The following is a 15,084-nucleotide window of genomic DNA, read 5'->3' as shown; positions in this document are numbered from 1 at the left end:
AAGGATAGTAAGCACACTGGCAAAGAGTCTTTCCTGTTTTCTTTCAAGCATCCAATTTCCTTCAGGATAAAATCCACACCACGTCAAGCCCTTTATGCCCTACCTTTCCAGCTCCCTTTCCCACTTCTCCCTGACGTGTGCCACATAATTCCAGTCATGCACGACTCTCTGGCTTCCCTGAATACACCACATTCTCTGGTGATGCTTTACTTTCCTCCTCTTCCCCTGGCCAAGCCCTTTAGGGCACGGCTCAGGCCTCTCCTCTGCGAAGGCAACGTCTATTTGGCCCCTCAGCCACCATCTGAACCTGAGTTATGAGACCCTTCCTTGTGCTAACACAGAGGACGATTACTTCTATCACAGCATTATCAATGACTGTGATGAACTTTCTGTGGGTTGTCTGAGTCTCTAGACTGTGCTCCTTAAGGGCAAGAACTCTGAGTATCTTTTTTCCTCCAACCTTATTCTACCTAAGGAATATCATCTACTTTATCAGGTTTTGAAAAATGATCATCCCTTAAAATTTTTATGAAATGTACTGTTGTATTTTTTCTCCATTCTTTACTCTTCAACAATTTTCAGTTTACACCAAGAAAAATATTTCATCTCAAAACTTTAGGGTTTTCTGGGGGGGAGGGGGGGAGCAGCAAAAAACTTCTAAGCAATTTTTATAGATCTCCCATAAAATATCTTGGTCCTGATGAGATCTGCTATTATTGTCTTTTTCCTAAAGATACCGGACTTCAGACCTCTGACACACTGCATAAATTTCTAATGTTTAGACTCCTCATAGCTGATTGACAAAAAAAAAAGCTTGTAAAGAAGGAAAATTTTTACATTATTTGATTTTGTGACAACTCACTGCATATCACATCATAAAACCATGAATGTACTCATGATGATAAAACTGAAAGACACTTTTTTGAGCTACAATTGTCATAGTATTATGTTAGTTTCAGGTGTTCAACATGATGATTCAATATTTGTATATACTGTGAAATAATCACCATAATAAATCCAGTTAACATCCATCACCACACATTGTTACAATTTTCTTTCTTGTGATGAGAACTTTTAAGATCTACTCTTTTAGCAACTTTCAAATATGCAGTATTATTATAGTATTATAGTCACCATGCTATACATTACATCCCCAGGACTTATCTCATAACTGAAAGTTTGTACCTTTTGACCACCTTCACACATTTCACCCACCACCCTGCCTCTGACAACCATCAATTTGCTCTCTGTATCTATGAGTTTGGGTTTCTTCTTTAGATCCCATATATAATTTAGACCATATGGTATTTGTCTTCTTCTGTTTGACTTATTTCACTTAGCTTAATGCCTTCAAGCTCCATCCATGTTGTTGCGAGTGGCAAAATGCCCTTCTTTTTCATGGCTAAATGATGTTCCATTTATGTGTTTATATGTGTGTGCACATTTTCTTTATTCGCTCATCCATCTATGAACACTTAGGTTGCTTCTGTGTCTTGGCTACTGTAAATAATGATGCAATTATCAAGGGGCTGCATACATCTTTTATTCCTTTGGACAAATACCCAGAAGTGGAGTTGATGGATCATATGGTAGTTGTTTAATTTTTAATTTTTTGAGGATTCATACTGATTGCCATTAATGGCTGCACCAATTTACATTCCCACCAACAGTGAACAAGGTTTCCCTTTTCTTCACATCCTCACCAGCATTTGTTATTTCTGTCTTTTTGATAACTGACATTCTAATGCATATATGGTCAATCAATTCATGTCAAAGGAGCCAAGAATATAGAGTAGACCCCTGAACACCTTGGGTGCTAGGGGTGCTGACCCTCTGCGCAGCTGAAAATCTGCATATAATTTTACAGTCAGCCCTCCAAATCCGTGCTTCCACACTGGTGGATTCAACCAACCGCAGATCATTTAGCATGCTGCACGTGCTTATTGAAAAAGCTGCGTCTAAGTGGACCCCATGAAGTTCAAACCTGTGCTATTCAAGGGTCAACTGTACAAAGGGAAAGAACAGTCTCTTTAAATGGTGCTGGGAAAAGCAGACAGCCACGTGCAAAAGAATGACACTGGGCCACTATCTTACACCATAAAGGAAATTAACTCAAAAAATGAATTAAAGACTTGAATGTAAGATCAAAAAACGTAAATCTCCTAAAAGAAAACACAGATGGTAAGCTCTCTGCATAGGTCTTGGTGATGATTTTTTGGATCTGATTCCAAAAACAAAAACAAAAGTGAAAATAAATAAGTGGAACTATATCAAATGAAAACACTTCTGCAGAGCAAAGGAAACCATCAACAAAATGAAAAGGCAATGAATAGGAGAAAATATTTGCAAATCACGTATCTGATAAGGGGTTAATATCCAAAATATGTAAAGAACTCACCAAAATATGTAAAGAACTCATTCAACTCAGTAGCAATAAAAAAAAAATCAATTAAAAAATGGGCAGAGGCTCTGAATACACATTTTTTCAAAAACATACAAATGGCCAAGAGGTACCTGAAAAGGTGCTTACCATCACTAATCATCAGGGAAACAATCAAAACCGCAACCAGGCAATCAAAACCGCAACAAGACATCACCGTAACTCTTGGTACCTTTATCAATGGCCTCTGCCTAACACATACAAACAATCCCCCATCTACCCAGAACTGAAGCTCTTTAACAAACATTTAATCAACACAAGTTTTCTACTTAATATTATGTTCTAAAAGTCACAAATATATACTTTTTATTTCTAAAACTGATACACAAGCATCACTTAATTTTAGGACAAATGCTAGATAAGAGATTAATGTATACAGTATTCAATATGCAAAGAGCATGACCTTTGAGAAATCAATATCCCATAAAACACACTGACACATTTCAAAATTTCTGCAATCCACACCCTTGTTAAAAAGCCATTTGATTCTGCAGTTGAAAACATTTAAAAAGCACTACTTAATAAGAAATACCTATGGTGGTTTTATCCAAGGTGGAGAGAGTGACTGTTTCAAGCACTTATCAATATTAGGGAAAAAAAGATCTCTACAATATTTGCCTCATCTTTCACTATGACAGGAAACGAACACACTCCTCAACTGGGGAATGGAATACTGTTTGCAATAAAAGGAACAAACTGCTGATGCACAAATACCTTATCCTAAGTGAAAAGATGCCAGACTCAAAGTCTATGACTGGACAATTCCATTTATGAGATATTCGTGCAAGGGTGAAATTATAGGGACAAAAAACAGATCAGTGGTTGTTGGGGATGGGAGGAAGTATTAATATGGGGACTTTTTTGGAGTGGAGGAACTAGTCTATATTCTGATTGTGGTGGTAGTTACACAACTGTATATGTTCGCCAAAATCAGCAGAACTCACACTAAAAATGGTTAATTTTCCTTTATGTAAATTATCCTAAATGGAAAAAGTATGCATTACTTCCAGTTTTTACTTCAAGAGCAACAATGTAAAAAACATCCTCCTCCCCTTTGAGAAGATAATATTTCACACACCATAAGCTAACAGCAACAATTCTGTCTTGGGTTAACAACTCGGAGGATGATCACTAGCAGGTCAATGAACCTGAGACAGGAAACAGATTTGATGTTGTTGCTTAACTGATCTACCTCTGTTCCATGGTCACACTCAGTTTCTAAGCCCTATCAATTCCTCCTTAAATGTGTATTTCAAATCTATCTATTCTTTCTAATCTACTCTTAAAATCTGCTTTCATGCCCAAGATTAAAAATCTTCACCAATTCCCAAGCACCTAAGAAAGTCCAAATTCATTAACAGAGCATAAGAGGCCCTTTATTATCTGAACCAACCTACCTTTCCAGATTTATCTTTCACCCCAGGTAACGATATTACTCACTTTTACTTTTCAGAAAGCACTTTGGCCATTTATATCAAGAGCCTTAAAACAATTTAAACTCTTTGACCCTTTAACCTAGTATTTCCACTTCAAGGAATTTATTCTGGGGCAATAATCTGCACAACACTAAAAACCAGACAGTCCAAATACAAACAGGGGCTATCCTGTGGATATACTAAGAAAATCATAGTATACCCACAGGATAGCTTCTGGTGCAGCTGTTAAAATTACGTTTATGGTAAGCTTTTAATGGCATGGGGAAATACCTATGATTTGCTTTATGTGAAAAAAGAAATGATATAAAATTTTATGTACAGTAAAATAATATAGATAAAAGGAAAGAAATTTCATTTCTAACAGTGGGAATATATGTGACTTTCATCAATTCCCTAGTTCCCTCTATTTTCCAAGTTTTCTATGATGAGCAAATTTTTAAAATCAGAAATATATATAGACACACACAGAACTTTTGATTCAGTAACTGCATACCTAGGACTCTATTTTAAACAAACAATGCAAATGAAGGCAAAGATTTATGCGCAAGGATGACAGAGCATACATAATGGATTTAAATTTAACAGGAAGATGATTTAATATCATCACTGTACATGCATAATACCATTACGCAATTTAAAGTTTTTACAGATACATTTAACATACCATAAAACTGACCCATTTAAAGTGTAAGTTCAGTGGGCTTTAGTATATTCACAGCTGTGCATCTATCACAGTCTAGCTCTAGAACATTCTGAAAACCTCAGAACAAGACTCGGCACTCATGAGCAAGCACTCCTATTTCCCACTCTCACCCACCCCAAACCTCGCCACCCACAAATTCACTTCCTGTCTCTATGGGTCTGCCAATCCTGGGTATTCTATATGAATGGAATCATACAACATGTAGTCTTTTTTTGACCGGCTTCTTTCACTTTACATGTATTAAGGTTCATCCGTGTCATAGCATGTATCAGTACTTCATTTATTTTACTGCCAAATTATACCCCATTGTACGGATATACTACATTTTACGTATCCAATCATTTGGGTTGTTTCCACTTTGAGGTTATTATGAATAACGCTATGAACATTCATGTACAAGTTTTTATGTGGACATATGTTTTCATTTCACTCGGGTATATAACTAGGAATGAAACTGCTGGGTCATATGGTAACTCCTAAGTCTAACTTCTTAAAGAACAGTCAAACCATTTTCCAAAAGGGCTGCATCACTTTATTGATACATTCCCACCAGCAGGTATAAGGGAGGGGTCCAACTTCCCCATGGCCTTGCCAACACTTGTTACTGTTATCTTTTTTACAGCCATCCTAGTGGGTATGAAATAGGATCTCATTATGTTTTGATTTGCATTTCCCTAGTGGCTAATGATTTTGAGCATATTTTTACATGCTTATTGACCATCTGTACATCTTCTTTAGAAAAATGTCTATTCAAAGCCTTTGCCCATATAATTGGGTTGTCTTTTTATTGTTGAGTTGTAAGAGTCCTTTATATATTCTGCAAGTTCTTTGTCAGACATATGATTTGCAAATATCTTCTCCCATTCTGTGGGTTGTCTTCACTTTCTCAATGGGTTCTTTGATGCAAAAAAGTTTTCAATTCTAATAAAGTCCAATTTATCTATTTTTCTTTCGGCACCTGTGCTTTTGGTGTCACTGCCTAAAAACACCAAGAAAACTGTCAAAAAACACTTCCTAATCCAAGTTCACAAAGATTTATGCCTATGTTTTCTTCTAAGAGTTTTATAGCTTTAGCTACTTAGGTCTATGACCCATTTTGAGTTAAATTTTGTATATAGTGTGAAGCAGGGATCCAAATTCTTTCTTTTGCATGTGGACATCTAGTTGTCCCAGCACCATTTACTGAAGACACTATTCTTTTCCCTACTCAATTAGCTTGACACCCTTGTCACATTGAGATACGAGAAATAAAGGACATAAAAACTGTTACAGATGAACTCAACTGTGTGAGAAAAATCTATACTGGCATTCTCCAGATATTCACTTTCTCCCTTACTTTCATTACAGTACTTATCACAATCTCCAATCATCTTATTCATTTATTTACTGCTTTCTTACCTGTCTCCTCCATTAGAAGGTATACTTCATAGGGGAAGGGACTCTGTCTTGTACACTGTTGAATCTCCAGAGGCTACAACAGTACTTGGTTCTCAGAAGGTACCTAACACTTACTTATTAAAAGAATGAGCATATGTTTAAAATGGCCTGAAAGTGCACCAAATGCATTTTAGATAGGACTGTCATTACAACTCAATTTTTCCTTAATGTTCCATAATGAATATAATTACTATTATAATTAGATGTGAAGATATCTTAAAGATTTGTAATACTTCTGAATCAGTTTGTTATTTCTCAAAGTTCCAAGAACCTCAATTTTTGCCAAACTATTTTAGCTTCTTTTATATAGCACCCCAGCACAATGACACCACCAGCAACCTAGTAGCTCAGGTCTACATCTTAGGAATTATCCTTGATGTCTTTCTTTTCCTTATGCCACACATCCAAGTTATCACTAAGTCCTGTCAGCTCCTCCCCCAAATATTCAATATTCAATCACTTCTCACTATCCCTGTATTAACAATCCTAAGGCAACCTACCACTGACTGACTGAATAATAGCAAGAGTCAATCAGTTTTGTCCCCATTTGCACGTCTCAACACAAGAACCACAGGGATAAATCCTACCTCATTCCACAACTAAACACCTTAACACCTCCCTCCCACCACACACCTGAAGGCTTCCTGGCGCAATCAGAATAAAATCCAGATTCCTCACCTCAGCTCATCCAGTTCTATCTCCTGCCTACAATCCTTTTCCTACTTTTCTCCTTGCTTTTCACTGAATTCCAGCTACACAAACCTTTTTTGTCCCTGGCATGTCAAGCTCACTCTCTTCTCAAGGCCCTTACAGAGTTCTTTCTGCCTAAAATGCTCTCCCCAAAGCTAGCGAGCCCTTTCTTGTCAGGCAAGTCTTAAGCTCAAATGTCACCCCTAAGAGGCCTTCTCTAAGAATCTACCTCAAGGTAGCCAACTCTTCTAGTACTTCCTATTGATCACCCTATTTTTTTTTCACACCACTTACGATTATCTGACATGATCTTGTCATTTTTTGGTGGTTGTTTTTACCCCTCCCACCGACTCACTGCCCATTAGAATGTAACTTCTACAAGGAATGGACTCTGTTTTTCTGTACTGTATCCCAAGCACCCCGGTCAACTCTTGGCATAGAATAATTTCTCAAATATTTATTGAATAGATGATTCCTATTCTAAACCTGAGGGCAATGAAGAACTGTGTTTCATTCTCCACTAATTATTTCAGGAAAAATATAATTATGAGTGGAAGACAAGATATTTTTACATCAAGAATCAAAGTCACCTGAAAAGTCAAATCAAAAAGTTATCATGAAACAATGATCATATATAATGATTCCAAGTAAAATAACATTAGTTTCAAGAAATAATAAACAATGAGAAACATGTTTTACTGCACTCCTCCAGCATTTTCATTTTATCTATAATTACTGAAGTATGCACTGGTATAATCACAATACAAAGAAAAGTGACTGTTAATCTAATTTGGATTTAAGGTTGTTTGACGTTATTATTTTAGCCAGTGCTGATAAGCACTTTACTATGTGCCAGGCATTGCTTTAGTTATATGCATCGCCCAAAATGTTGTGATGGTAGGTAGGTGTTATCATTCCTATTTGGAAGAAATGATGAAATTGAGGCACAGAACAGTCAGTAACATGTCTGAGGTCATACAGTTAGTAAGTGGCAGGGCCAAGATTCAAAAACCCCAGGCAGGCAGACTCTCAGTATAGTTTAAGAGTAATGATAACAATACCTACCTCACTGGGTTGCTATAAGGACTGAGTGAGATAAGGTAACACAATGCACGACAGAGTAAATACTTATAAGTTATCTAAGATAGCACTACTTCTTGTTCCTTCATTTGTTGGGTTTTCAAGTGCTTTTCTATGGTTCAGGATGCCTCAATGAGCATTAAATATCACAAAGCTTCATTTTTAAGAGAAGAAAGGGAACTGGCACTACAGAGCGGTTTCTGCATGCCAGAATTATTTGAAAGGTGCTACTCTAATAATATTTGCCTTATCTAAAAGGATTTTCATTGTAAGACTCGAACTAAATTATAACACGATATACAAAGGGGAGGTACTGCTTAATTAGTTTAGTACTTAAAACTTAATTTCCACTGTATTGAAAAAAAAAGGTATGTGGGAATAGAAAGTATAAAAATTAATCAACTCCATAGGAAACTGTCCCATCATAATGAAGAATGCCCTCTCATTGACTCATTCATGTTCATTTGGTAACATCTGTTGTGGGCCTACTAGGAGAGATATTGTACTACTGAAATATACAAATCCTGGAGCTCAACAGTTTAGTTCCACAAAACATCTTAATAAAGTTCCATAAATGGGATTCATATGCTATCTCAGCACTGTTAATCACATGCAGACATGCAGAGAATTAACAAAAGTGTTGGTACCCACACTGACTTTCCCTTACAGATTAAACAGGCCAGTCCACAAAGTCTGAGGCTGGTCCATTAAGGTGGCCACTAACCACATGTGGTTTAGTGAGTCCATTAAATGTGGCCAGTGTTGCCAAGGAACTGCATTTTTAACTGTATTTCACTTTAAATTTTAAAATTGATTATCATTTCCATTACTGGAAAACTAAGTATGCTTGGAGCAACTTAGGTATGTGATCTCTTTCAACTATAAATTTCATATCTAAATAAATGAACATTTAGATATATTTATATTTCCAATGAAAATTGAGTGTTTGAATTGACCTGTTCTGAGTATAAAATATATACTGGATTTCAAACAATTTGTAAAATGTCTTTTTTATATTGATTAAATACTGATACAATATTTCAGATATATTGGGTTAAACGAATTTCATTTTCTTTTTACTTCTGTAGTGGGGCTACTAGAAAATGTTAAAATACATATGTATCCCACGTTTTATTTCTATTCAACATCATTGGCCTAAAGATAACTTTCAACATTCCTAAAACAAAGCTTCAATGATTTGAGAATTCCTCAGAGCTTCAAAACTTCCACAATTGACTTAAAAGATTGCTCCCTAGCAAGCTAGAGTTGTTTTACCCGTATTTGCCCATGCTTTAGTTTTAGCTCTATTACTACCAAAAAAACAAACAAAAAAACTACCAACAAATATGTGCTATGTGAAAGAATTAAAAATAAACACTAATTACATTTACAAGCTGGCAATCTTCTGAAAGCAAGCCAAGATATGAACATGGGTAGAAAATTCACCTTTCTTTTCTGTGATAAGGCAAAGAGGAGGCACAACCTATAAAGTAATGAAAAATGTTGAAAGAAGCACGAACACAGATAAATTAGTTTTAACTGCAGGTTGCCTGCTATAGTACACACTGCAGTTCCCACCTCTCAGGTGCTCATCCTAAGCCTTGTTGCAACAGAATACGAGTTCTTTGATGGTCACGTAAAAAAAAAATAAAGCCAAAATCTCTGCCATTTCACACTACAGATTAACATGAATTTTAAGAATTTTGATTGCAGTTTTACTGGAATCAGCCACTTTTAAAAGATCTACCAAAAATTGATTCTTTAATTTTAACACAGCAAACAAATCATGAAATAGGGTAAACAGCACATAAGCATTACAATGTCAGCTACTAGAAGACAATCTTAAAAGATTTAAGGATCACCCTAAACTACATACTCAACTCTACAGGGGTCCTTGTACAGAAGATTCCATGATGAATTAAGTAACAAGTTTGTCAAAGCATTTCTGATATGAACCAATCTGATGTTTATTTTTCTAAGCTTCTCCCAATGTAGAATTTCAAGCAAAACGAACAGGAGAGGAGACAGCTTTTAGAAGCAGGACATTTCAAGTGCAAACTCACTTCTAACATCAAGGCAAGGAGCCAGGGACAGAAGAAAACCTGATTAAAATATTTGAGTGTTATGTGTAAATCTTTGGGTGTGTCTTTCATGGAAAACCTAGAGAGGAATATTATGCTACATGGGAAGGTAGCTCAAGATGCTTAAATAACAAGCATTATGTTTATGGTTTATTATGCTCTGTGGTTTAGGTATGCAAATAGCAAAGAGTACAATAAAGAGACTGGGCCTAGTTATTCAGAAGAGAGCACTACTCTGGATAAAAACAACATACATGTTAAAACAACAGTTTTTAAAGTTTCAAATTTTTTTCAAATTTCAAATGTGGTGTTCAGCTCAAAGTATCTTAATTATTACTGAAAGAAAATGTAAGTTACAATAACATAAAAACACAAATGTTTAGAGTCTTCCTGTATACTATAAACACTTTGATTTAAAACAATTCTATTTATTAAAAATGACTAAAAGGTTCACAGCAAATGTGAGCTGAAAGTACAGTTTTCCCATATATCCCCTATGTGTGTTTGTTTTGCAATATTTTGGCTAGACGCACCACCTGGGAAAAAGAAAGAAAAGGATAAGTATAAAGCAGAGGACCTCAATCGCCACAGGCCTTGGCAAAGATGGAACTCTATTCTGGATCATTCTGCATTCCACTACGAGCAGGGCCTCACAAGGGCAGGTGGCTAGAATTAAGAGTACTGAACTTCTGTTACTTAGCAGCTTGAGAGGCACACAAAGAAAAGCAGGTGCCAGAGGCGAGGGGTATTAGTCTTCATTATGCAGGTCTGGCTTTGATAAGCACATTCTCGTTGATTTTCTTTTAAGGCTAGATTTACCTAATGGCTCCACAAACGGGCTTAGAATGAAGATGTGAGGAGTATTTACACATCAGGTTCACTGGAAGTACTTGTATGTAAAAACATAAGCTGCAACAAGCATATGAAAAGATACTCAACTACTGCTAATCAGAGAAGTGCAAATTAAAAGAATGAGAAGCCATCACACCTATCAGATTGGTTTTCAGTTGCATAATGCCAAGTAGTGAAAAGAAATACAGAAACAGGCTCGTAAAAGTAGCTGATGGGATGCAAACTAGAACTAAACCTCACAAAGTTCTTTTTTTCAAACTTGCAAAAGGCTACATGAAGCATGATAATGTTTATATAAAATTTTAAAACACCTCAAGGCAACATATATTATTACAGATGCATACATGTACAGCTGAAATTATGCAAATATCAATGAAAATGAAATATACTAGTTTCGGGTGACTATGTTGCACTTTACTTGAGCACTGTGCTCCTGAAAGGCAGTGATGATTAAGAAATTCACTTCCATCATTTTTTGTTCAGGGCAAAAACCTTGTTTACTGAGAGATTAAGACCCGTTCCCCCCCCCACCCCCCCAGGCTTCCTCAAGACTCCTTAGTTTACCAGCCCCAGGTCTCCATTCTTTTTTTGAGATGTTCCTCATCTTAATTAATGTTCTTGCAAATGCAAAAGCCTGCAAAAACCATCTCCTTAATTGGCCAGTACATTATGTCTCTGACACAAGAGTGGTCACCTCTGGGGAGGGAAGATGCATATTTACCTGTAATGGTAACACAAAAACCTGAAATATGGCAAAAAGTTAACCCATTCTTTTTTTGTACAAAGGAACTTGTTATTGTGTGTACCTTCCTGCTTAAAATGTTTCAAAATTAATTTTTACATTATTTTAAAACCTGATGTGGAGTCAGAAAATGCCCCAGTCAATTAATCCTTTATAGACTAATATGATAAATAGGCACAGGAACACATGCCCCACCTCTCCCACTAGATTGCCTGAAAGTGTTTTTGCTAATCATCAAGTGGTAGAACACACCTGTAATTGAGCCGCGTTCTGATCAGCATAAGGTTAAGGGTTAGGTTATCATGCAGACCTTTACTGTTTTGGGGACAAGTCTACACTCTCACTTCCCAGAGAGCCACACAGCTATGCTGCAAATGCACATACACTGGTTACAAGAGAAGCTAAGCCAGTCTCCTGTGATATCTCAACCCATACCCAACAGGAAGAACAACTCAGCAGATAACCCCAGGAATTTAATGGTAGGCTGGTAAATAATCTTTGTATGAGGAAGCTGGCACACCCAATACACACTCACGCACACCAAAATTTTGTTTGGATTGTGTAGATGTGGTTCCTGTGAAGGGTAGGCTTGCCTTTTTTTTTTTTTTTGGTGCTGTAAAGTGAGACTTTGAAAACATGAAATCTCAAAGTTCTCAGGGTGATCTTTTGAGATGGTTTCAAATTGCTTTATTTCCAAGTGCTTCTAAAAGACTTGATGAGTACCAGGAAGTGATTCTGTTAATGCAGAACAAATCCATCAGCAGTTAAACTTTAATCTTAAAAAAAAAACACTTAGAAACCTGGAACCAAGCATCTAACCAACAGATCTAAACAGTTTCAAATACAAAAATAAAGTGCTAAAATCTGAGATAATAAAGAAACTCCACCTTCACAATATTCTCTAATAGCTGAACTGACGGGAGATGTTCTGTGCTCATAAGGCTAAATACAAGAGTAACCTTTAAAAATGGCCGTCGACACAAATAAGCTTACCTACGAAACAGACACAGAGAACAGACTTGTGGTTGCCAAAGGGGAAGGGGCTGGGGGATGGATGGACTGGGAGGCTGGGGTTAGCAGATGTAAGCTATTCTATATAGAATGAATAAACAACAAGGTCCTACTGTATAGCACAGAGAACTATATTCAATATCCTATGATAAACCATAATGAAAGAGAATAGTTTAAAAAGAACGTATATATATGTATAACTGAAGCACTTAGCTGGACAGCAGAAATTACAATACTGTAAGTCAACTGTACGTCAACTAAAAAAATAAAATAAAAAATAAAAATCGTCATCTGTATTGTGAACTCTCTTTCTTTGCAAGCATCCAAACAAGAATAGCTTGTATGTTCTTCCTGACCTCCCTAAGTCTGAAATGTACTCGGAACCCACCCATCTTGGTTAATTTTTATTTCTCCTCCTCCTTCCGAACCATAAGTATCTAAAACAGACTCTTCACTTTATTTGAATGTATAGAAATAAGGAAGTTAAGCTTTAAAGTTTAACGAAGCATTTAACTAAAGTAAAAAGGTTTGGGAAATTTTCAAACAGAAAATAAAGTTCTGTCAAACCAGAAGGCACTAAAGCAGGCTCCAGACTGATTCCAAGCACTTTCATCAGAGTGGATGGTCTTAAATTTATGAAAACTCAAAGCCCTCAGATTAATTCTTTTGGTGTAAAGTAGTATATAAAGTAGTATAATCTTAAATTAAAAAGTTGTAAGATGCTGATCTTCTTTGTAGCTTACAGAATTCAACCAAAGAAGAACCAAAAACTGAACATCAAACTCCTACTACATATCCTCAGTTATCAAGAAACCACTGTTTAATCTCTAATTTTCTTCCACTAACGAGCCAGGCTGCATAGCCATGAAAGGTGCAACACCTTAAGAAAACCCGAATTGTTAGTGAAAACACTGTGTATGCAGACAAACTGGTACCAACTGCTTCCAGGCAGACAGATGCAGTAACTGTGTAATATTTCTAGCAAAGTCTGGTAAGCCTTTGCCTGCAAATCATTGACCAAACATGGTAACAGTGTGCGCAGACTAAAGAAAACGACAAAATGTTCTACTTGATCGTCCAGTTAAGAGCTTGGTTCTAGGGCAAACTAGAGGCACAGTTTAGAGGAAAAAATAAATTAAGCAAAGGCTCCAACACCTAGAATATGCGGAACATCTGTTTACTTTTTAGGGACTTGGATAACTTAAGGACTTGAAAAAAGCTTTTTCATTTGCTTTTATTAGCATCCCAGCATCATGCCCACGCCCTGCACGCTAAGTACTGGCAGAGCCAACCTGTTTGCAGGTAAAAAAAAAATCTGAGAGCGTACGTGGAGGCCCGACAGGCCACCGCCCGGCCGCACGCGCAGGACGAGGAGCTGCGGCACATCGACCGCGGGGGGCGGCAGCAAAGGACCACAGGCCCGGTTCGGAATGGCAGGGGTCACGCTCGGTGGTCATCCCGCCCCCCTCCTCCCCGGAGGCCTTCATTAAGGCCTCATTCCTTCACCTAGACGCAGAGTTCCCGGGCTGAAACGGCCCGAGTCTCTGACCGCCCGCGCCCGGCTTCGGCCAAGCCTGCGCCGAAGAGGCCCGCAGCCGGGAGGACTGGAGGACCCCGGGCGGCGTCGCCCGAGGGAGGGGGGCCGACCGCGGCTGGGCTGCAGAGGCCCGGCGGAGGCCTCGCGGAGGCGGCGAGGGCGCGGCGGCCGGGGAGCCGCCCCGGCGCGAGGCCCTGAGGGTCCGCGGCGGCCGCAGCCCGGCCCGGCCCGCCCCCCGCCGCCGGCGCCCCGACCCCGCCGCCCCGAGCCCGCGGCGCCCCGGGCCCCCGTCTCACCATGTTCGCCGCAGCGGTCGCAGAGCGCCGAGAGAGAGCCGGCCGGCACCGAGTCTGCGGAGCGTCCTCCTCACAGCAACCGCGCGAGCCTCCCAGGGGCGGGCAGGCGCCTGGAGGGCCCGGACGCCGCTGCGCACGTCACGCGCTGCCCACCGTTGCTACGCAACCGGCCGGCCTGGCAACGCCCCGCCCCGGCGGGCCCCGCCTGACACGGCTTCGCGCGAGCTGGGTCTTCCTCGCCTTCCGGAGTCGGTGGACCCGGTACCCCTCACCGGCTTTGGCCTGTGGGGCTGGGGCAAGGTCCTGCCCCCAACAACTCGGGGCGAGAGGGCGGAGCTTGGGCGGGCACCTGCGGGCGAGAGGCGGGGGCCCCTTCCCGGGGAGGGGCCACATGGCGCCCCGCCCACTGCGCTGCCAGTGCCCTTACATGGAAGCAGCCACCTGGCCAGGTGTGCGCCGCCGCGAGGGGCGGGGCCTGGGAGGGGGAGGAGTGAGAAGGGGGCAGGGCCCGCGGCAGAGAAGAAGAGAGGGAGGGGGGACCCGCGGGAGCCGCGGCGCTGGCGATCGCGGGGGGGCACGCATCCCGCATTTTTTACCTACTTTGGTGCGATTCCCGCCATCCTCCCCTGATTGGCCCAGCCCGGCACATCGGGCCTCGGGCGAGGGGAAAAATCTGCATATTTTTCGTCCTACCCGAGGCGACTGTGGCCGTTCAGAGTGCTCTGAGTCACCGCTAATTTCAGGTCTGGAAAAAACAAGGAGTGATTTATTTATCTTTG

General features: G+C 39.6%; 1 protein-coding gene across 1 annotated transcript in view; it reads right to left on the bottom strand.

The window, feature by feature from the left end:
• DSTN (destrin, actin depolymerizing factor) overlaps positions 1-14,613 on the bottom strand; it is a 31,034-nt gene extending 16,421 nt beyond the window's left edge. The window contains exon 1 of the mRNA XM_057703098.1: positions 14,306-14,613. Within this exon, the coding sequence (XP_057559081.1) occupies positions 14,306-14,308 (3 nt within the window). The 5' untranslated portion in view covers positions 14,309-14,613. The remainder of the gene's footprint in view (positions 1-14,305) is intronic.
• Positions 14,614-15,084: the final 471 nt, after the last annotated feature.

Source organism: Hippopotamus amphibius, chromosome 12, assembly GCF_030028045.1.
Source record: "Hippopotamus amphibius kiboko isolate mHipAmp2 chromosome 12, mHipAmp2.hap2, whole genome shotgun sequence".
NCBI lineage: Eukaryota > Metazoa > Chordata > Mammalia > Artiodactyla > Hippopotamidae > Hippopotamus > Hippopotamus amphibius.
The sequence above is the reverse complement of the archived record's forward strand: the minus strand, read 5'-3'. Positions and strand labels throughout refer to the sequence as shown.